The sequence below is a fragment of the Trichomycterus rosablanca genome, chromosome 2 (genome assembly GCF_030014385.1).
Source record: "Trichomycterus rosablanca isolate fTriRos1 chromosome 2, fTriRos1.hap1, whole genome shotgun sequence".
NCBI lineage: Eukaryota > Metazoa > Chordata > Actinopteri > Siluriformes > Trichomycteridae > Trichomycterus > Trichomycterus rosablanca.
The window spans coordinates 4,064,985-4,088,771 of record NC_085989.1 but is presented as its reverse complement, the minus strand read 5'-3'; the positions used below and the strand labels follow the sequence as shown (position 1 = coordinate 4,088,771).

General features: G+C 37.3%; 1 protein-coding gene across 1 annotated transcript in view; it reads right to left on the bottom strand.

The window, feature by feature from the left end:
- Nucleotides 1–12,371: 12,371 nt before the first annotated feature.
- Nucleotides 12,372–23,787, bottom strand: part of si:ch211-250g4.3 (nesprin-2) — a 32,417-nt gene continuing 21,001 nt past the window's right edge. The window contains exon 1 of the mRNA XM_063010214.1: nt 12,372–23,787. This exon is cut by the window's right edge and continues 21,001 nt beyond it. Coding sequence (XP_062866284.1) covers nt 14,320–23,787 — 9,468 coding nt within the window. The 3' untranslated portion in view covers nt 12,372–14,319.

Here is a 23,787-nt window from a genome sequence, read left to right as displayed (position 1 = left end):
TTAACATTTATGATGTGTGGAACTGTAACATTTTTTAGAAAGTGGGTCATGTCACCCATGTTCTGCCCAACAACCAATCAAAAATCTGAATTGGGGCAGCCTACTCACACAGATCCACACACACACACAGTCAGGAAAAAGGTTCATTACTGTTTTATGTCACTGAATATATCTTGTATATTATATCTTTGTCACTCCAGCATTTAATAGCAACCTGCTTTTGCCATCATATTTTCAGATAATGGTTCATGATTTCTGAAAACACTTCTCAATACAGAACACTCTCCTGAGTGTAACCAACAGCTTGTCAGTGGTGTTTTGGTCATAGACACTATAGAGTTTTGTCTATGCAAATTCTATCATACTGATTTACTGTATTACTGAACAAATACAAGACAAGAAGAATCTTATATATTTTAAGGAAGGGGTTGATCTCAGTCCCTAGGACCACGGTGATGCCCAAAAGACATTATGTCAAGCTTTCATTCCCTAATAAATGCAGATCTAAAGTTTGTAGAAGATTACTTTGGGCTTTGAGTTTGAGTTTCTGGTGTATTAGGCCTAGCAATAGACTTCTGAGTGGGAGCACGCAAATTGATGGCGCTGTATGTAATGGCACAGAGAATGTACCGAAGACAAATGATAATAATTAGTCTTGGTTCATTCTGATCAGTGGTTTTGAACAAATTCTAACACTGGAGCTCAGGATGGGTTGGATGTTAATTTGATTAATCTCACATTTGCCACCCGGAGTGCTTTTTGATAGAGCACATTAGTGACTGCATTTGTGGCAGGAGTGCTGAGGGGACATAATGTGTGCCCCTTTAGATCTGACCTGTGAGGTCATACAGTCTGGGCGATTAAACGGTCTCTACTCTTTATAATTAAGGCTTGTTTTAAAGTTGTATTCATTAATTACTATTTAACAAATCTGCGCAGCAGGGCACAGTGGAACAGCAGGTACAGTGGGTCCTGGAGCTTAAGAGTCCTGGGTCACTGTGAGTTTTTCTGTAGGGTTTCTCAAGGCACTTTGGTTTTCTTTTATCTCTGCAAAGTAAGAAAGAAAATGAGCAAAAGATGGGTGTGTGGTGTCTTTTTCAGTGAGTATTCTTGCCTGGCATCCAGTGTTTCAGAGTAATGCCAGATTCAGGTAAAGATTCATTAATAAAACAAACCTGGTTTTGATATGGCATTGCCTAAAAGAGCCTTCCCTGCCACCCTGTTTAGTTGCCTGCATATGTATAAATCCTGTAGAAGATCATAGCATGTTTCTATGCCATTTTAGTAGCTTATGGGGCAGCACGGAGGCAAAGCTGGTAGAGTTGGTTTCAATCCTAGCCTCTGCTTCCCGTGTCTGTGTTGGTTTCCTCCATGCCTTCAGATTCCTCCCACCTCCCAAAGACATGTATGATGTTGATTAGATCTTAAATTCTCCCTAGGTGAAAGTGAATGTGTGAGTGAGTGTTGCAATGCAATGGATTGGCATTGCTTCCAGGGCGTATTGCTAACTTGCAGCAAGTGTTTATTAAGAGGAATTAAATAATTTAAGGAATGTGGTATTAATCACCTTGTGGCAACAATTTAAAGCCAACAAGTAGGAAAATCTTTGCTCTAAATGTAGGGATATAAACGCTCGCTATCCATGGTGCTAAATGTCTGACCTACACCAATAAGAGTGAACTGAGAACCACCTTGTGGAGTTCAAGCATCTGCATTATCCATGCAGGCCTGACCTCATCAAATCTGCTGACCACACACAACAAAAGCTGTCATGAGCAGTGTTTTATGGTTAGCATAAAGCCACTCTTTTATATGACGTAAGCACCCTTGTATATACCCATTTTTATATACGAATGTGTGACTGTGAGTGATGTGTCTGTATATCTGTGAGAGTACAAATATATTTCATTCTTCTCCAACCACAGGAACAATAGTGGAGGTCACACAGGGCACTTGGAGATAGGCAGGATGGCACACCGCTGTGATTTGCAGACCCACTGACATTTAGCAAAGCCCTGGCAAGCAAACAGTGGGACTCAATTTAAAGCCATTACTCCATAAAGTGGAGTAAAAGAGAGGCAGCCATGTATTTCCAGCAGGGGCCTGATGCAATATTCTCTTTAAATACCCCTTAACACAGGGTAAACACCAAAATAGAAAGATCAGGCAGTTATGGTCACCAGAAGGAAAAGAAAGGTGCAAAAAAAATGGAAAATTTAGAAACATAAAATACCTGAGAAATGCTAATAAATGCTGATGTACAGCCTGCTTGACTGTGAACAGTGTCACCTTTGTTTAAGCAGCTTGTAATTAATAAACAATCCGTTTACACCATCCAAATAAAGGTGATAGTTTGGGTTTTCTATCTGGCCTTGGCAAAGTGACCAATTTGAGATGTAGTTTTATAATAGGTCCAGTCTAACTATCCCTATTTATACAGACATAATGAAGTCACCAGCTGTACTAAATAGCACACACCAGATTAATAGTATAATTGCTAAATGCGTTCTATCTGACCCAGACCCAGAATACCCACATGAAGAAAAAATGTCCTTATTTTATGACATGTAATGGATGTCATAAGTATGTGGACACCTCTTCTAATTATTGACTTCAAGTGTTTCAGACTAACAAATGGCTAATAGGTGTATAAAATCAGCTATATTAAATAAATTATATGTGTCCACTGTGTGGTAACAGTTTGGGTTCCATACACAAAGGCTGATTAGTTTGGTTTAGAGAAACTCCAGTGATAAATTACTAAAATTTTCAAGTAATCAGTGATGTGTTGAGCACTAGAGCAGGAAGTAATTTTAAAAAAATAGCAACAACAGGATCACCTAGATAAATCCATTCAGGTGTGAGAGGATGCAGCTGCTCTGTGTACCAGTGCTGTTTCTCATCAATTGACGGGATGCTATGTGACAGTTGCCTGCGATGGAAGGACTGACCTTTGCTTTAATCTAAAGCAGAGTCAGCATCACATTACGTGTGCCCGCAAGAAATACGACAGCTTCCCCACAGAAAACTGTTGCCTTCCAAATTGGGAGAACTGGGACTGAAGTTTCCAGGGCCAAATTTAGACCCAGCTTAGAACAACTGTCTAAATAACTGAACTGCACCCTGCTCTCTTTTCTTTGCTTCATTGCATGATGGTTTCATAGTTATTAAATCTATCTCTAATTTATATTATACTTAATGGCCAAAAAATATGACCATAGGGTTGTTGGGTGGATATCCCATTTCAAATTCATAGGTATTAATATGGATGCCTGGATGACTGTTCTGTAAAGTTTTTTTTCCAAATTAGTGGAGCATGTCTGTGAGCATTTGTGCCAACTGAGTCAAAATAGCACTTGTAAATCAGGCTCGGGTAATGGACAAGGTGGTATAATTCGCAATCACCGTTCAGATTAATCCCAAAGGTGTTTAGTTTGGTTCAGTCTGGGTTCTGTGCAGGCCACTGGAGCTGCTCCAAAAAATTATCAACCTAGTTCTTTATGGATCTGGATTTGTGCACGTGGGCTCAATCAGTTATACCACACAGTCAAAAGCATTTCATTTACTTTATATAAGTGATTTTATACCTTTTAGCACTGGCTGAAATAATTGCTTGATAACTGGTAGAGGTGTCAACATTTCATTGGCCATGTACTATACCATCCTAATAACTGTAAAGGCTGAGTTATTATTGCTTTTAAATACTCATATTCAACATTGCTGCTGTGCAAATACAGCATTTATTTGCATTGCTTGTGTATATTCTCCAAAGGTGCAGTGTTAAACCTCCATGGTGCAATACACAGCGAAGTAGAAGAGGCAGGTCTGAACAAATGAAAGATAGCCAGTCGTAACAGTTACCAACTGAGCTTCTTATTAAAAATGTATATTTACATGTGTTATATTTATATTTTATTCAAATGTAACCCAGGTGCAATTTAGTCATTATTTAAATAAAGCAATACAAGTGTCGTTCAGTATAACCGTGTTTAAATAATATTATCATCTAAACTAAAGACAGCCTGCTGTTGCTGACTGGCTCATAAAAAAACACACTGTTTCAGTGTCTCTACAGGAAACTCTGGTAATGTAAGCAACCTCTGCAGCAGGAATGGCCGGAGGGAACCTGGACAAAAGAGATGAGGCCCCAGTGTGCCAAACTCACTAATGAGCCCCATCCACACAGCTGAGTCAGTCATTATCCCTGACTGGCACTCCATGCATTGCCTATGGCTCCACCAGACCTGACTGTGCCTATGGCTCCACCAGACCTGACTGTGCCTATGGCTCCACCAGACCTGACACCACTTTTAATGATGCCAATATTACCGCTAATATAACACCCCCATCTTTCTTGTCTTCCTTAAATGACTTGGTGTGCAGCAATAAAAGAGGGAGACGGCGGTTTGTACTGTCGTCTGTCTGGCCTCCATTTTCTAATCACTATGGATAATTAAACTGAGCCAGTGCACCAAGCCTATCAATATTTATGACTTTTAAAGGTTGTGAACTCGCTTTTCCTCTAGTTGGTTGCAATTACAAATCCATGTTAACTGTTTGCACTGCTTTGCGAGGGGAACAGCAATTTAATATTTAATGGCTGTTACACAAGCATGGCTTTAAGCAAAGGTAATTAAAGTCCCAGAGAGGAGGTTTAGGTTAAAAGACCTTGGTGTAATATTTGAATTGGAGAAAAAAAGGTTGTTCAGGTCAGAGTTTCTGTTTGAATGCTAAGATGAAGCATGGACATCAAAATGAATGACTGTAATATCTTAGCCTCTGGGTGTAGCCAAAAAAAAATCTAAATTATGTACTATTACATTTCCTTTAAAAATCTCTAAAAATCTCTTAAATAAAAGAAAGTTGAGTTCTTAAGTAGCATCATTCATGATAATGTCATGTGTAAATACAGTAAATGCAAAATATTTACAGTTGGAGTTAAATTTAGTGTTACTTGCACTATCAGTAATAGAAACGTGGTATCAGTCATATTCATATGTTCATTTTAAGGATTGCTTTATCCTGATTATGAGCAGTGGGTCCACAGCCACAGAGAAACACTGGGCCAATTTACAGCAGCTAATTCACCCTCTGCATGTTTTGGGAGGTGGAAGGTAATCATAACACACACACAGAACATGTAAAATATCTCTCCCTAGAACCCATCCACAATGACTGTTGGTGAATCTTAGTAGTGATAAAGGCTTTATCATTTAAATCATTAGGCTACTTGTACCACAGTTCTATATCAACATCCATTAGGTCGTTTAATTTTTTTAAAGTTAATACATTATTGTACAGTAGATGGCAAAAGGCCAGAATTTTCATTTTTTGTTTAAAAAATTTTCTTTTTAAACTGATTTTTACAACTGACTTTCAACTTTCTTATGCCGTTTGGCTAGGGTGACCATACGTCCTCTTTTTCCCGGACATGTCCACTTTTTGAGACCTAAAAAACGCGTCCGGCCGGGATTTTTAAATCACCAAAAATGTCTGGGATTCAGCTTTTCTAGTCTGCACTCGCTGTTCTGTGTGTATGTTTTTGCATTGGTTTGCATTGGTTTATTTTTAGGTCTTTTTAGGAGTGCATCTGTTTTGTTAAAATAAGTCTGATTTTCACGTGCACGTACTAACACAGAGGCTCTTGTCAACACCGTGATGGCACTGCATTCTGTGAAAATTGCTCAGCAAGCACTAGAAGACATCTTACTGCTGGGTTTCTACTGATGGGAGCAAGTAATTAAAGTGAATCAAATTAAAGTTAAAAACACTCCTAATAAGTCGGCTGATACGATTGTACAATACATCAAAGAAACTAAAAAAAAAGGGATTTTTATTTATAGGTGACAACTGTTTTTTAATTTGTTGTTATTATTGTTTAGGGCTTAACGCTGAATGTGAAGGAATAAGATTATCTGACCATAAAGGCCCTTGTTAAAGAGCAGCTGTACATTTATTAAAGTTCAGTAACACAGCTGGATGGTTATTGACTCATTTGTTAACTATTTAAACCTCTACCCCATACACATTGCCATGGTGTCACCAACAACATGAAATAACCCCCAGGCGTCCTCTTTTTTAAAAAACCAAAATATGGTCACCCTATGTTTGGCACAAAGTGGTAAATCATGACCCATCTTGACTGAGCCTTTAATGGACATTAATACAATCTAAATACAACGTTGCATGGTGTTTGTATTGTGTGTTTGCTGGTCACTGGCTCTTCATTTCTCAGTTAAATTGGAGTAGTTAATTGAAGTAGTATGCTATGCATACACCAACATCTAATGTTTACATGTATATAAATATTCCTGTGATTTTTTTTAGCTTGTTTTTATACTGTCAGTGGATGCTGTATGTATGTGACAAGTTGAGTCTGATGTGAGCTGTCTATCTATCTATCTATCTATCTATCTATCTATCTATCTATCTATCTATCTATCTATCTATCTATCTATCTATCTATCTATCTATCTATCTATCTATGTCTTCCTGTCTCTCTGTCTGTCTATCTATCTATCTGTCTGTCTGACTATCTTAACTTTTTGAGATGTGAATGAGTTCCAGGTGAGAGTGAACAAACACTGAACGGGTTTCTATGAGATGATGTGCTGTGCTTTGCGGCCATCTTGTGGTAACATCGGATAGTGACGTTTTACAGCCAAACTGATGCCGTTCGCCGTTTTTTTTTTTTTTTTTTGTGTGAATTTGTAAGATTACAAAGCTTCAAATGAATGAAAGGGAGCACTACAACTAAAATATTATTAATTTTAGCTTAATGTGCAAGGTCTACATCTTCATTTTTATTCGCTTCACGTTTATCATCTCAGTAGTGCTAATGATACTGAGAGGAATTCGAGCTATGCTAACTCCATAGTAACCAAGCTAGTCTGATTAATTCTACTTTCTTGCAAGCGATATAATTTGTTGTCGTATTTTTTCTATATATAATTTTAATGCTATTTTTATTGCTCTTATATTTCACACGCAATACCTCCCAATTATACGTTTTTATTCGCAATTTTCCACCTTGTGTTTGCCAACTAGAAAGCTAGGCTAAAAGTTAAACTTGTCAATGAACTTTAAGCTAACGGCTACCTCAAAATGCTAAACAATAAGAAAAAATACATAAACTGAGGTGCATAATGTGGTGGAAACATTTTCACGTTTTTCATTTGCTTGATATAGACAAATACAAAATTAATGCATTTTTAATAGTAATGGTATGGAAGGTAAGAAGTGCATTTATTTAAAGTGCAGGCATTGCACAGCATTTTCTGCTTTAAATTATATATTTTTGTTTAATTTAGACTAGTAAAAAATGATTATATACTTAAAATTACATATAACTAGGTAATTCACTGTTTCAGTCTTAAAAAATGCACACACTGAATATCACATTTACAAAATAACACAAGAGACGTGTGACATAGTACTGTTGACATTTTAATTATTTCTCCAAATTGTATTTTGTTTTATTATTATTTATTTAACAATTTATTACACTTATTTGTTAAGTCTTCTTGTTATAAGTTCATAATGTGGTTTCCTTCAAATAAATAAGGCTGGTTTGACTGCACTAGGGATGCAAATTTTGCCAATTTCTTTTTACCCGTAACCTTCATCATTCACTGTCTTTATTAATCGACAGTGAAGCATTAGCTAACAAGCTTAAAGCATCCCAATAAAAATAAAACATGTCAGAGTTTTATATAAACAATGATTTAAGATTAAATAATAAGCCAACCTTTTTATTCCTTTTTACTAATAATAAATAATAATAATACATTTTATTTATATAGCGCTTTTCAAGATACTCAAAGACGCTTTACATAAGACAAATAATCAAAACAAATACGTACATACACCATACAAATCATAGTACAAAATCAAAATAGTACATCAACATCAAGAATAATTAAGATAAAAACAAAGAGAGCAGCATAAGACAGTTCATTAAAAATTAGCTAAATTATGAGAGAGAACAACAAATATAGAACAATTTCTTAAAATTAGACAGAAACAGGACAGATTTACATGCAATCAGGAAACTGAAAACTTTACAAGTTTTAGGATCTAGGACTTCACATTTCTGTCGTGATCTAAGTATAAAAACTATTAAAAAGAATAGCAAAAATAAAAGCATTTATTTCGTGTTGTTACAAGTTAAATGCCATATTGAATAGATGAGTTTTGAGAAGTGACTTGAATTTGGACAGGTCAGGACAATCTCGTAGGTGTTTGGGGAGAGCATTCCATAAAGATGGAGCAGCTATGGAAAAGGCCCTGTCACCCCAGGTCCGGTGCTTGGTCCTAGAGGGTATGGACAGTAGGTTAGCCTCAGAAGAGCGAAGGCTACGGGAGGGAATGTGCTGATGGAGCAGGTCGGTGAGGTAGGATGGGGCCTGATTATGGAGAGCTTTGTGAGTGAATAGAAGAATTTTGAATTGAATGCGTTGAGCAACGGGAAGCCAATGAAGTTTTTGTAGAACAGGTGTAATATGATCACGGGAGCGAGTATGAGTAAGGAGGCGAGCAGCTGAATTCTGGATATACTGAAGTTTTTTTAGGATTTTGTTAGATGTACCATAAAGGATGCTATTGCAATAATCAATTCTGGATGTAATAAAAGCATGAATCAAGGTTTCGGCGGCAGAAAAGGAGAGTGATGGACGTAGACGTGCTATGTTTTTTAGATGAAAGAAAGCAGTTTTGGTGATGTGATTTACATGGCGGTCAAAAGAGAGGTTGCTATCAAAAATTACACCAAGATTTCGGATGTTAGAAGACGGAGACAAAGTGTCATTATCAATGGTAATTTGAAAATTTTTTGTGGTTTTTGCCAGGGTTGTAGGACCTACGATGATCATATCTGATTTTTCACAGTTTAATTTGAGGAAATTAGCTTTCATCCACAATTTCATTTCAGTGATGCAATTTGTCAGAGTGGAGTGAAGTTCAGTATTAATGGATTTGGAGGAGATGTAAAGCTGAATATCATCAGCATAGCAGTGGAAATGTAAACCATGCCGACGTATGATGTCACCAAGGGGGAGCATATAAAGAATAAACAAAAGGGGACCTAACACTGAGCCTTGGGGAACGCCTTGGGACAGTGGAGCAATGGCAGAACTACAATTGTTGATATTAACAAACTGTTGTCTGTTTACGAGATATGACCTTAACCACAAAAGGGCAGTACCAGTGATGTTGACAGAGGATTCAAGGCGGGACAGAAGAATGGAGTGATTAATGGTGTCAAAAGCTGCAGTAAGATCAAGGAGGACGAGAATATTAATTTGTCCAGAGTCTGAGGAAAGAAGAAGGTCATTTGTGACTTTGAGGAGGGCTGACTCAGTGCTGTGCTGGGGGCGGAAACCAGACTGAAATGATTCAAATAGATTATTGGAATTTAGGTGATCTTTGAGCTGTGAGGCAACAACACGTTCCAGTATTTTCGACAGAAATGGAAGATTGGAAATGGGCCGAAAGTTACTCATAATGTTAGAGTCAAGTCCAGGTTTTTTAAGTATGGGAGTAACAGCAGCCAATTTGAGTGATTGAGGGACTGAGCCAGAACTAAGAGAGGAATTGATTATCTCTGTGATAAGTGATGAGATAACTGGAAAACAACCCTTAACAAGTTTTGATGGAGCAGGATCCAAAACACAAGTGGAGCTTCGCATCCCTGTTAAGATCTCAGATAGGTCCAAATGAGACACAGGTGAGAACTGAGACAGAGGCTGGGTAATAAATTGAGATGAGATAGGCGGAGAAACAGAGATGACAGGGGAAACTGTCAGAAAATTGTGGATATTCTCAACTTTTGTTTGAAAAAATGAGAGGTAAGAGTTACACTTGTCAACTGTAAAGGAATTGGTAGTATTGTCAACTGGTTTGAGAAGTTTATTTATTGTGGAAAAGAGAGTCTTAGGATTTGTTGATCCAGCATGTATGAGTTCGGAATAGTAAGTGGATCGGGCTGCCGTAAGAGCGTCTTTGTAATGTTGAAGATAATCAGAATAAATCTGATAATGTACTGTTAGACCGGTTTTCTTATAAAGTCTTTCAAGCTGGCGTTTACGGGATTTCATTTGGTGAAGCTCAATTGTGTACCATGGTGCAGAATGACTAAATGAAACAAATTTGGTTCTCAAAGGAGCCAGCTCATCAAGACATGAGGCGAGTATGTCATTATAGTAATTGACAAGGTCAGATGAATTACTAGACAGTACAGGACAGACAGACATCTTTTTAACAAGAGAATCTGAGAAAGCAGAGGGAGAGATATATTGAAGATTCCTGAAGGATATTTTACGTTTAGCTCTAGTGATGGGCCTAGTGACCTCAATGTCCATGATGATTGTCAAATGATCAGAGACAGTAAGGTCATGGCTGGACGGCTGATGAACTAGGACACCAGTAGAGCAGACAAGGTCAAGAGTATGACCTTTTTTATGAGTTGGAAAATGTATATGTTGTGTGAAATTAAAACACTGTAACAATTCCAAAAATTCCCTGGCAAATTTACAGTTGTTGTCATCAATATGGATGTTAAAATCACCCATAAGCAGTACAGAGGATGAGAGGGCACTAAGCTGGGTTAAAAAATCTGAAAAGTCAGAGAGAAAGGAAGCGTTTGCCTTTGGCGGACGATAAACTACAGCAGTGACCAGAGGAGTAGGCCCTGACAACTTGAAAGCCAGGTGTTCAAAAGAAAGAGCAGCAGGAAAAGACAAAGTGGTTATTTTAATATCATCCCTATAGACTGCAGCAACACCACCACCTCGCCCTTCCATACGAGGTTCATCAATATACGAGTATCCCATTGGCGTGGTCTGATTTAACGTAAAATAATCCAAGGGTTTATGCCAAGTTTCAGTGAGACAGAAAAAGTCTAGTTCACTGTCAGATATAAATTCACTAAGTACAGTACTTTTTGTGTTGAGTGAACGAACATTAAGCAATGCCATTTTCAAGTGGTATTGTTGTGTAGTTGGCTGTGAGGAACGAGGAAGAGAACGGAGATTTGCTAAGTCCACTCCGCGTTTCCCATCCCACTCCGTGGACAGCGTTGTCATGGAGACTACACCGCTACTGGTGTGCAAGGCAGCAGCGCTCTGATGACGTGTTTGCGGAGCGACAGTGCGCACGGCTGACCAGAAGGATGGAATAGCGTTACCGTTTCGAAGATAAACAAGCTTTCTCCGGGAGCCCCTGTGAATATAACGAGGCCGGCGAAGGAGTCCAAGCTGTTTGATGACTGAAATACACGATGGAGTAGTGCAGTTGTTGAACTTCCTCAGCTGGTCAACGGAATAGTTCAACATCGTGCCGATCCCAGGAAAACTCATCCACCGTTCACCACCGGCCGCAGACGCGATGTACAGTAGAAAGAACAAAAAGTATCAAAAGCACAAATAAAAGTATCAAAAGTAACATAAAAGAAATAGATCCACAAGGTGTGTAAAAAGATGAAAACGAAAAACGATAAAAATACAATAAAATACGGTAAAATACGGTAACGGTAGCGGCAGCCAAATGCGCCAGCGTCCACCATCACCATGGCAACTCTAGCTAATATGTCAGACAAAATATCCACATAATTTCTTAAACAAAAAAAAAAAGATTCATGTGTGCAAAGTTTAACACTCCACTCAAACTCCATACTGACGCTAAACAGCTTCCCAATTTATGGTATAAATGACTTTAATAAAATATACGTTTTCTGTTTCAAGTCAGTATGACAGCTCAACCTCCAAGACTGAGCATAAAGCGGAAACAGAAATGCTGCATATGCACAGAGAGTAGGTAAGGGTGTCACATTTTAGAACAATTCACTTTGCTTTTTCACTAACACTTGTTTTTTATAAATTCATCCTCATCATTTTCCTGTAAAAATTAATTTAAATTAAATTTAAACCACTATTAGTTTGTTAGTTATCAGTTAATTCATCATTTATTAACATCTCTAGTAGGCACCCCTTATGAAGTAATGAATGGTTTAATAGTGATAGTGGTTTCTGTCAGTTCTGGAACAACAAAGGTTCATCAATTTTATAGCATTTATATGTTGAGATTATACTATTATAATAGGTCAAATGTATAATTCAGCTGTCAAACTGGAATATTCTTTAAATGTTTAAAGTTTTTGGCATTATCAAACTATATATTAAATATTTTACCTTAAAATATTTTTCTGTAAGTTCACATAATCACATGCAATAACTGCACATTACATAATGTGCTGTTTCACTGAAGCGAATGCTTTCTAGCAATGTAGCCAGATTACCTTGAGCTGAATTATGATTTGTTCAATAATCATAGATAAACAGTGTATTGTTAAATATAAAAATGACATAAGACAGGTATAAAATCAACATAAGGCTTTATTTATTGCAATGTGTTTATACATAATGGATTCAAAATGCAGTGTACTACTGAATGTCATCCTATGTTTAAGTTTGTTGTTTTTCTTAAGTGTTCATATCATATCATATTTAAAAGTCAGTTATTATTTAGTAGCTTCCTTTCCAATTAGACACGATTGTTAAGGTAAGTTTGCAGTATCATCCCTACATAGATGCAGAATTTCCTTTTGGTGCCATGTGACATTCTCTTTTATTTCAGTGACTAAAATCAGACATAGTACTATTTTTCTTTTTGCATCAAATTAATTCGTGGCCAATCAGAGCTTATCTCTCCCTTGTCGTTGCGGCCACTCTCACCCCCGATTGAGGAAAGCAGAGGCTGTCATGCACCCCCTCCGACACACATGCAGCTGATCGCTTCTTTTCACCTACCAGGGCGGAGTCTTACAGAGCGCAGTATCGCATGCGGAGAGCTACGCACTGCCATCTGTGATCAGCCGCCCCTCGACCGGTCAGCAGAGGCCACACCAGCGACAAGAAACCCTGTTTCAGCCATTGTCCCTCTCCTACAGGCACACAGCCAATCGTGTGTCTGTGTATGTACCCGGCCGGCTGATAGCAGAGCTCGAGATTTCAGCATTGTTGCAGACATAGCACTCTTACCCAATTTATGATCAGAGCAATTAAGTCATGGACAGAAACTCCCCTCACCACCACACAACACCAGGCTGGACAGCTGAAGGCCAGTACATGTCTCCTCCAAGGACAATGCAGCCTTTCACTAGTCATGCAACATATGAAAACACCTCAACATGCTCTCAGAATGCTGGGTGCTTAATTCTGTCGCATGGCATTTGTCACAGCTTGATGGTCTGGGGTTTGAGTTTGAGTCTTCTGTCACTTAATGGGCCTAAATGAGTAAAATGCCCATGAGCACCTAGGACAGCAGAATTATGGGTGTTAAGAAATGCACCATATGGGGCAGGGATGTACAAATTTTACCTTAAACCTTTTTACAAAGACATTTTACTAAATATCCACAAAGTTTAAAATGAACTCATAGTAGGTAAAACACATGCTAGTAAAGTTGTTTTAGTTCTGAAAAAACAAGGTTAGTTTATAGAAATAACACATCCAGGTACACAAATGCACAAAATATTGCTGTAAGTTTCACACACTTGCAAAGTCACAATCATTAATGATAATAATTATTATTATAACCATGGGGAAAATGGTACACAAAGTTGGTCACAAGTCAATTATTTCTGCATAAAAACAAAAATTATTGCTATACATTCCTTACACACTATAAAAATGTAATCTGGGTATTTTAACATTGTGTAAGCATTATCTTCTCATTGTTTTCTCATTTGTTTTTATTCTTAAAGATAACTTGTAGTAAAACAGTGGCTCTCAAACTTTGGGGCATGACCCCACATAGGGCCACTTGATATGAAGATGTGATTGTTTCCCAAATCATTGATTCTAGTTCTAGGTAGATCAATCAAACATATGAAATAAAGGTTGTAGCATGCCACCATTTTATTATTTATAAAAAATTGTAAAGCTCTCATATTTACAAAAATTTACTTGGAAAATTGGCCATGATATAAGAAGTTGGGTTACTAAGATTTTAAACTTATAAAATCAGGTCTTTGGCCAAAAAAGATTGAAAACCTTTTTAGTAAGTGTTAGAGTTATCTAGCCCTTATGAGAATAGAAAAGAGTTATACTGTAATATTTGGTCTGATACATACTGATAAAAATGTTAGTGCCCTAAAGCTATGCAGGATTATATCCACATTATTGGTTCTTTAGCAGTTTCTATAGCAGTTTCAAAGCATAATAGAAGCACACAAGGTAAGTAAAAACTGGTCGTCTTAGCCTTAAGATCTTTTTAGGTTTGCATGAATTTGGTTTGTTAAAACCACACTGTCCAGCCTCAGGATTAACAGTCTTCTTTCTCTTGTTTATTTTCTGTTTTGCAACAGCTAGAGCATGATCGTCTGATCCAATGCAGTAGCCGCCATCTTTGTGAAGTGTTTGTAGGTTGTTCTCTCCTCTTAGCATTGCTGCTAAATGTCTCATCCTCATCTTCAACCAGTACATGCTGTGAAGAGCTGGCAGACGCCACTGGCCTGTCCAACTGTATGCCCACTTGTTGACCAGTCCGTGTTTTCTTTTCTCTTGTATGCCTGTCTTGACTCTTCTCGGCCAGAGTTTGGACAGCTTGATCTGTCACCCCCCTGATTCTGTCTTTAATTGTGGCTGTTTGATTTGTGAGCTGCTCCAGCCTCTGTAGGTATTTGGTGCTTGTGTCTGTCTTCTTGCTCTTAATCTGACTTATTTCCAACAGCATAGATTCCTTTAACAATATGAGTTGCTTTTCTTTTTCTAAACTGTTCTGCCGCTCTTTGTCCATTTCCTGAATAATTGCTGCATTATAGCTCTCCATTGTTGCTCTTCTAAGTTCTGTCTCAATTTGATCTCTCCGTAATCCAGTTCTCTCAATTTCCTTCAGTAGAATGTCTTCCAGTCTGTCATCTAGTTCCTTCCTCATTTCCTCAATTGTTCTACTCATTTCCTCATATGTTATTTTATTACTCTGAAGGTATTTTATGGATATTTGAATTTGTCTTTCTTTCTCTGAGACTTCTTTTTCCATAGTAATTTCTGTCATGGTTTCTGTATCCTTCATTTGTTTTTCCAGTTTGCACTGTATGCAAACATCCTTTGTGTCCTCATATGTTTGTATAACATTAAGAACATGTTTTCCATGCATCATTTCATTGCCGTACATTTTCTCCATGTAGGTTTGTGTGCATGCATCTGCATGATTGTTTTTGTACACATCATCCAATTTTAAAATATCTGCTTTTTTAGCTTTCTGTACAGGTAGCGGGTCTGTGTCTGTTACTTTAGCTTGCTTTTGTTTTGCAGATATTTCTTTTAAATGTTCCAGGACTTGTTTCTTTTCATGGATTTCCTTCTTTATCATTTCGAGTTCCCTCTGCTTCTCATTTGTCTGTGCACTTATAGTGTCCAGCTCCTTGTTACACTCTTCTAATTGAAAGGTCATCACCTGTAATTCTTCCCTAGTTCTCCTCCTGGTGTTCTCCATGTCATCTTTTTCTTGTTGCAGTAAGGTTCTCTGGTGTGCTATATTTTGCTCTGTGAGTTGCAATGGCATTCTTTGTATTTCAAGATCAGCACTGGCATTTTCAGTAAGACCTTTCATTATCTGCAGGTGCTCCGTGTGGTCATCAGTTTCCTTCTTATCTTTTTGAATGTTTCTTTTCAGTTGTTCAAGTTTCTCTCTCTCCCTTTGCTTGTAAATAATTTCTTCATGCTGTTTTAGTAGCTTAGCATTTACTTGCTCCAGATCCTTCTTTTTCCTTTGTACTTCCTTAAGGATGGTCGCTAACTCTTCTCTTTTCATTTCGAGCTGGTCTGAAATTTCTTTCAAGTCCTGTTTCTTTGTTGTGTCCTCCATTACCTCTCCAGTAGTCTGAGTCTGTATTCCTATTTCAGCCGTAGTAGATTGTACTTTAGTTTGTTCTCTTTTTATTTGTTTTGCTAAGTTATCCAGGTCTTGCTGTCTCTTCTCAAGCTGACCTATTTCCACCATGAGACAGTCTTTTTGTTCCTCCATTTCCTTCCACTGTGTTTTCAGTTCAAATTCTTTATGTCTAATGTTGTTCTTTTCTTTTACCATAGCTTCTCTTTCAGTTGTTATATTCATATTTAACTCTTGTAGAACCTCCATTTCTTTTTGTAACATTGTCTTTGTCATCATGTCCTTCTCCATTTGTTCAACAATCTGCTTTTCAACATCTTTCTTAGAAGTCTCAATCTCTGCTCTGCTCTTCTTCATGTCATTCTTTTCTTTCTGAAGCAATTCTAGACTGGCTTGAATTTCATTTTTCTGTCTTTCTAAATCAGCTTGCAGTGTTTCTATTTCCACCTGACGCCTCTTGGTCTCCTCAATAACTGTTTGAAATTCCTCCTTATCCTTTTTAAGTAGAACAACCATTTCCTCCACTCTGACTTTCTCAGTCTGTGTTTCCTTCATTTGTTTCTCAATATTCTCAGCCTGTCTTTGTGTCTCTGCCTTGACCTGCTCCAAACTGTTTGTTTCCTTTTGAATGTTTTCTCTGTCAAGCCTAATTCTCCATTCCTTCTGTTTAAGCTCATCCATTAACCTTGTAAGTGTCTGTTGATTCTCAGTTTCCTCCTTATCTTGTAGCATGCTATGTGATTGATCCCATTCAACTTTTGCTGTTGTTGGTTCCTCATGACTTATGTACTCTTTCCTCTTTGCCTTTATATCAGTGTCATACTTCAGCTGCTCCTCTGCGTACTTCTCATTTTTGGTTTCTTTCAAGATGTTCATCTCATATTGAATTAGTTGTAAGTCAGCCTTTGCTTTCTCCAACTGATCCTTCTCGATTGTTAATGAGGTCTTCAATGCCACATTTTCATTTCTTTGTTCCTGTAGTTCTACCTCCCAGCGCTCAAGGTCATTTCTCTTAAGACTCAGCTGTTCTTTTTCAGTGTTTATTTCAGTGCTTACCCTTTCCAAGTCAAATTTCATCTTCTTCAGAAAAGCTTTTTCTCTTTCAATGTCATTTTCCTTGATCTCAAATTCTTTTTGCTTTGTGCTTAAAATGTCTTGAAGGTCATCTTTTTGTCTCTGTATTTGCATCTTTCTTTGCTCAATTTCATTTTTCTCCACTGTAAGAACATCATTTGTGTGCTTTAAAATTTGCAATTCTCTTTCTAACTGTTCTTGAAGGTGTTTCTGTTGTTCCTTCTCATTTTCCTGTTTAATGGCCTTTTTCTCTAGTGCCTCCTTCTCTTTCTTTACATTTTCCATAAGAGTTTCTACATCCTCTGTCTTTTTTTGTAGCTCATACTTAGTTAGTTTCAGGTTATTCTCTTTAATCATTGATTGTTGTTTCTTGAGTTCTAGCTCTTCTTTTTCTTTTTCTTCTTGTTTATTTAAATTGATGCTCATTTCGTCACCCTCTTTCTGTAAGACTTCTATTTTCTTTTTCAAATGACTCATCTGGCTTTCAAGCAGCTGATTCTTGTCCTCTAGATCTTTATTCTGTCTTTTTATATTGTCATTCATGAGTTCCAAGTTTCTGATCCTTTCCTTTGCTTCTTCAAGAATGACCTCAATGGTTGCCTTTTCATTTTGAAGTTTATTTATCATGTCTTTTGCTTCGTCATTGTCTTTCTCATACTTTTCCAAAGTGCGCTCCATATGCTTTATTTTCTCTTGTGCTTCACATTTTACCTGTTTAAGCTCATTTCTTAGTTCCTCAATTTCCCTCTGATATTTTAGAAGTTCAGATTTCATTTGCATTGTTTTGTCTTTTTCTCCTCTCAGGGATTCCATTAAGTCATTGACTTTAAGACTCTGTTCTACTTCTGGTATGCATTCATCTCGGTCAGCCACTTCTTTTGTAATTTGTTGATCCACAGTGTCTTTTCCTTCACTTATAATTGCTACTCTCCCGATTTCCTTCTGTGCTTCTAATTTTTCCCTTAATTGTTTCATGTGGTGTTGTTGCGTATATATCAAAGCTCTCAGATTTTCATTGTCTTCTTTCTCATTTTTAACTCTTTGTATCTCTACACTGAGCATTTCAAGTTTGTCTCTCTTTTCCTTAATCTCATCTAAAATGCTTTCCAGTTTTATCCTCTGTTCTTTTATCTGAAGCTCAAGTTGATCTGATTTTGCTTGTGTATTCTTTAACTCTTCCTGCATCTGCTTCATGTATTGTATCATATTCTTCTTTGTCATTTCCAGTTCTGTCTTCTCATTCTCTGTGTTTTGTTTGGATGTGCATAAATCTTCCTGTTGTCTATCCAGTGCTATTTTAGATTGCTGAAGTGCAGTCCACTCTTTTTCCATCTCTGTCTGATTACTTCTCACCACAGGCTTCCCCAAGTCATGTTTCTTCTCCATTTTTAGGGATTGTGTTGGGATTTCAAATTCTTTTCTGAAAAGTGTTTCCCTTGTTACAACTGCAGAATCGCTGATCAATGGAACAATGTCATCCTCAGTTGTTTGTGTCTGATTGTCTGTTTTAATCGAATTCTGTGGCACCTTAATTGAACTTATCCATTTGCCAGCATCAACATTTCCCATTAGATTTTTTTGTATTTGGATTTGAGCTTTGAGTTGATCCAACTCAGCATGTTTGTTTTGTAATAATTCCTGAAGGACAGCTAGGTCTTCTCTTACTTTATGCATTTCTGCATTTAACTGTACCAGGTTCTGCCTCTGCATCACAACCTCCAGAACTATGCTACTCTTCTGTTTATTCAAATCGTATATGCTATGTTCCAGTTCTTTTTTTATTTCTTGATTTGTACTAGAAACACTTGTTTTGTCGTCATCATCTTTTTCCTGCATTTTGTCCAGCTTCATCAATTGTTCTGTATCTTGTTGTTCTTGATTGTCTAGAATGTCTTTAATTCCTGTCTCATCCAGGTTCATTTCTTCCTTCATCACAATTTTCTCCACAGTTTGCTTTTGTTGGTTCATTTCAGCCTCTTTTAGTTCAGGTAACCTTTTCCCAGTTTCTGCTTTGTTCTTCATTTCATCTAGTTCAGCTCTCTCTTTTAGTATTTGCTCTTTAAGAAGCTCGAGTTCTTTCCAGTTTCTCACCAAGTCCTTTTTTTCTTTGTCAGCCAGTTCTTTCATTTGCAGAACCTTGGCCATTTCATTTTCCAATACTTGTCTCTCCTCTTTCATTTTCTTTTTTTCTACATCCTCCTTTTCCTTTTGTGTTGTGATTTGCAGTTCCAACTCTTCACTTCTCCTCTGCAGCTCCAAACATTTATTGTCAATTTCGTTTCTCTCCTGCTCAAGAAGCACTTTCATTATCTCAATATCTTGTCTTTTCTCTGCAATTTCTCCTTTCATCTTTTCCAAGTCTTTCTCTTTTTGGTGAACTTCTTCAACAAGAATCTTATTTTGCTCTTTCTCCTTATCTACTTCGGTGTTGTTTTCATGAAGTATCTGAATGTCTAGTTTGGCCTTTTCCAGAGCATTCTTCATTTCCTCAACCTCTTTCTGCATAGATGCCTTTGACTGCTCGAAGTCTTTTCTTTCATCTTCCATCTTTTGTTTTTCTACTTTCAGTTCATGTTGTTCAGTGTCTAGTGTGGCCTGCGTTTGTTCTAGCTCATTCTTTAAATCTTCTGTAATTGTCTTCATAGGTTCAACATCCATCTTCTCCTTTTGTACTTCTTTCATTAACTCATCAACTTTGTCTCCCTCTTGTTTCAGGTTGTCTCTGACGCTGCTTTCTATTAGTTGTGTTTGTGTGTCAGGTTCCTTTCTCATTTTGTCCAAATGAGTTCTTTCCTCCATCAACTCCCTCAAAGTTTTCTCCACAGTTTGCTTTTGTTGGTTAATTTCAGCCTCTTTTTCAACAAGCAACAGTTTGTCAGATGCTGCTTTGTTCTTAATTACATCTAGTTCAGTTCTCTCTTTTAGTATTTGCTCTTTACAGTTGTCGAGTTCTTTCAAACTTCTCACAAAATCTTCTTTTTCTTTTTCAGCCAGTTCTTTCATTTGCAGGATTTTGGCCTTTTTATATTCCAGTTCTTGTCTCTCCTCTTCCATTTTCCTTCTTTCTACGTCCTCCTTTTTCTTTTGTGTTTTGATTTGCAGTTCAAACTCTTCACCTCTCCTCTGCAACTCCAACCATTTATTGTCAATGTCGTTTCTCTCCTGCTCAAGAAGCACTTTCATTGTCTCAATATCTTGTCTTCTCTCTGCAATTTCTCCTTTCATCTTTTCCAAGTCTTTCTCTTTTTGGTGAACTTCTTCAACAAGAATCTTATTTTGCTCTTTCTCCTTTTCTACTTCGGTTATGTTTTCATGAAGTATCCGCATGTCTACTTTGGCCTTTTCCAGAGCATTCTTCATTTCCTCGACCTCTTTCTGCATAGATGCCTTTGACTGCTCGAAGGCTTTTCTCTGATCTTCCATCTTTTGTTTTTCTACTCTCAGTTCATGTTGTTCAGTGTCTAATGTGGCCTTTTCCACGTCTATTAGTTGTGTTTGTGCATCAAGTTCCTCTCTCATTTTGTCCAAATAAGTTCTTTCCTCCATCAAGTCCCTCAAAGTTTTCTCCACAGTTTGCTTTTGTTGGTTCATTTCAGCCTCTTTTTCAGCAAGTAACGTTTGGTTAGTTGCTGTTTTGTTCTGTATTACATCTAGTTCAGCTCTCTCTTTTAGTATTTGCTCTTTAAGAATCTCGAGTTCTTTCCAGTTTCTCACCAAGTCTTCCTTTTCTTTTTCAGCCAGTTCTTTCATTCGCAGGACCTTGGCCATTTCATTTTCCAGTTCTTGTCTCTCCTCTTTCATTTTTGTACTTTTTACGTCCTCCTTTTCCTTTTGAGTTGTGATTTGCAGTTTAAACTCTTCACCTCTCCTCTTCAAATCCAACCATTTATTGTCGATGTCATTTCTCTCTTGCATAAGAAGCACTTTCATTATCTCAATATCTTGACTTATGTCTGCAATTTCTCCTTTCATCTTTTCCAAGTCTTTCTCTTTCTGGTGAACTTCTTCAGCAAGAATCTTATTTTGCTCTTTCTCCTTTTCTTGTTCAGTTTTATTTTCATGAAGTATCTGAAAGTCTAGTTTGGCATTTTCAAGAGCATTCTTCATGTCTTCAACCTCTTTCTGCATAGATGCCTTTGACTGCTCGAAGGCTTTTCTCTCATCTTCCATCTTTTGTTTTTCTACTTTCAGTTCATGTTGTTCAGTGTCTAGTGTGGCCTTTTCCACGTCTATTAGTTGTGTTTGTGTGTCCAGTTCCTTTCTCATTTTGTCCAAATGAGTTCTTTCCTCTATCATGTCTTTCAAAGTTTTCTCCACAGTTTGCTTTTGTTGGTTCATTTCAGCCTCTTTTTGATTAAGCGACATTTTGTCAGTTGCTGTTTTGTTCTTAATTTCATCTAGTTCAGCTCTCTCTTTTAGTATTTGCTCTTTACAATTGTCGAGTTCGTTCCAGTTTCTCACCAAGTCCTCCTTTTCTTTTTCAGCCAGTTCTTTCATTTGCAGGACCTTGGCCATTTCATTTTCCAGTTCCTGTCTGTCCTCTTTAATTTTCTTTCTTTCTACATCCTCCTTTTCCTTTTGTGTTGTGATTTGCAGTTCCAACTCGTCACCTCTCCTCTGTAACTCCAACCAATTATTTTCAATGTTGTTTCTCTCCTGCTCAAAAAGCACTTTCATTGTCTCAATATCTTGACTTTTCTCTGCAATTTCTCCTTTCATCTTCTCTAAATCTTTCTCTTTCTGGTGAAGTTCTTTAACAAAAATCTTGTTTTCCTCTTTCTCCTTTTCTAGTTGGGTTTTATTTTCTTGAAGTATCTGCATGTCTAGTTTGGCCTTTTCAAAAGCATTCTTCATTTCCTCGACCTCTTTCTGCATAGATGCCTTTGACTGCTCGAAGTCTTTTCTTTCATCTTTCATCTTTTGTTTTTCTACTTTCAGTTCATGTTGTTCAGTTTCTAATGTGGCCTTTTTCACGTCTATTAGTTGTGTTTGTGCATCAAGTTCCTTTCTCATTTTGTCCAAATGAGTTCTTTCCTCTATCAAGGCAATCAAAGTTTTCTCCACAGTTTGCTTTTGTTGGTTCATTTCAGCCTCTTTTTGATTAAGCGACATTTTGTCAGTTGCTGTTTTGTTCTTAATTTCATCTAGTTCAGCTCTCTCTTTTAGTATTTGCTCTTTACAATTGTCGAGTTCTTTCCAGTTTCTCACCAAGTCCTCCTTTTCTTTTTTTGCCAGTTCTTTCATTTGCAGGACCTTGGCCATTTTATTTTCCAGTTCCTGTCTGTCCCCTTTAATTTTCTTTCTTTCTACATCCTCCTTTTCCTTTTGTGTTGTGATTTGCAGTTCCAACTCGTCACCTCTCCTCTGCAACTCCAACCATTTATTTTCAATGTCGTTTCTCTCCTGCTCAAGAAGCACTTTCATTGTCTCAATATCTTGACTTTTCTCTGCAATTTCTCCTTTCATCTTCTCTAAATCTTTCTCTTTCTGGTGAAGTTCTTCAACAAAAATCTTGTTTTCCTCTTTCTCCTTTTCTAGTTCAACTTTATTTTCATGATGTACCTGCATGTCTAATTTGGCCTTTTCCAGAGCAGTCTTCATTTCCTCGACCTCTTTCTGCATAGATGCCTTCGACTGCTCAAAGGCTTTTCTCTCATCTTCCATCTTTTGTTTTTCTACTCTCAGTTCATCTTGTTCAGCTTCTAATGTGGCATTCATTTTTTCTAGATCATTCTTTAAATCTTCTGTGGTTGTCTTCATAGTTTTAACATCCATCTTCTCCTTTTGTACTTCTTTCATTAACTCATCAACTTTGTCTCTCTCCTGTTTCAGGTCGTCTCTGACGCTGCTTTCTATTAGTTGTGTTTGCGCATCAAGTTCCTCTCTCATTTTGTCTAAATGAGTTCTTTCCTCCATCAAGTCAATCAAAGTTTTCTCCACAGTTTGCTTTTGTTGGTTCATTTTAGCCTCTTTTTGATCAAGTAACGTTTTGTCAGTTTCAGTTTTGATCCTAATTACATCTAGTTCAGCTCTCTCTTTTAGTATGTTCTCTTTAAGATTGTCGAGTTCTTTCCAGTTCCTCATCAAGTCCTCCTTTTCTTTTTCCGCCAATTTTTTCATGTGCAGGACCTTGGCCATTTTATTTTCCAGTTCTTGTCTCTTGTTCTCAATTTCTTTCTGCATAGATGCCTTTGACTGCTCGATGGCTTTTCTTTCATCTTCCATTTTTTGTTTTTCTACTTTCAGTTCATGTTGTTCAGTGTCTAATATGTTCTTTTCCAAGTGTATTTGTTGTGTTTGTTCATTAAGTTCCTCTCTCATTTTGTCCAAATGAGTTCTTTCCCTCATCAAGTTCCTCAAAGTTTTCTCCACAGTTTGCTTTTGTTGGTTCATTTCAGCCTCTTTTTGATCAAGTAGCGTTTTGTCAGTTTCTGCTTTGTTCGTAATTTCATCTAGTTCAGCTCTCTCTTTTAGTATTTGCTCTTTACAGTTGTCGAGTTCTTTCCAGTTTCTCACCAAGTCTTCCTTTTCTTTTTCAGCCAGTTCTTTCATTTGCAGGATCTTGGACATTTCATTTTCCAGTTCTTGTTTCTCCTTTTTCATTTTCTTTCTTTCTACGTCCTCCTTTTCCTTTTGTGTTGTGATTTGCAGTTCCAACTCGTCACCACTCCTCTGCAAATCCAACCATTTATTGTCAATGTTGTTTCTCTCCTGCTCAAGAAGCACTTTCATTGTCTCAATATCTTGTCTTTTCTCTGCAATTTCTCCTTTCATCTTCTCTAAATCTTTCTCTTTCTGGTGAAGTTCTTGAACAAAAATCTTGTT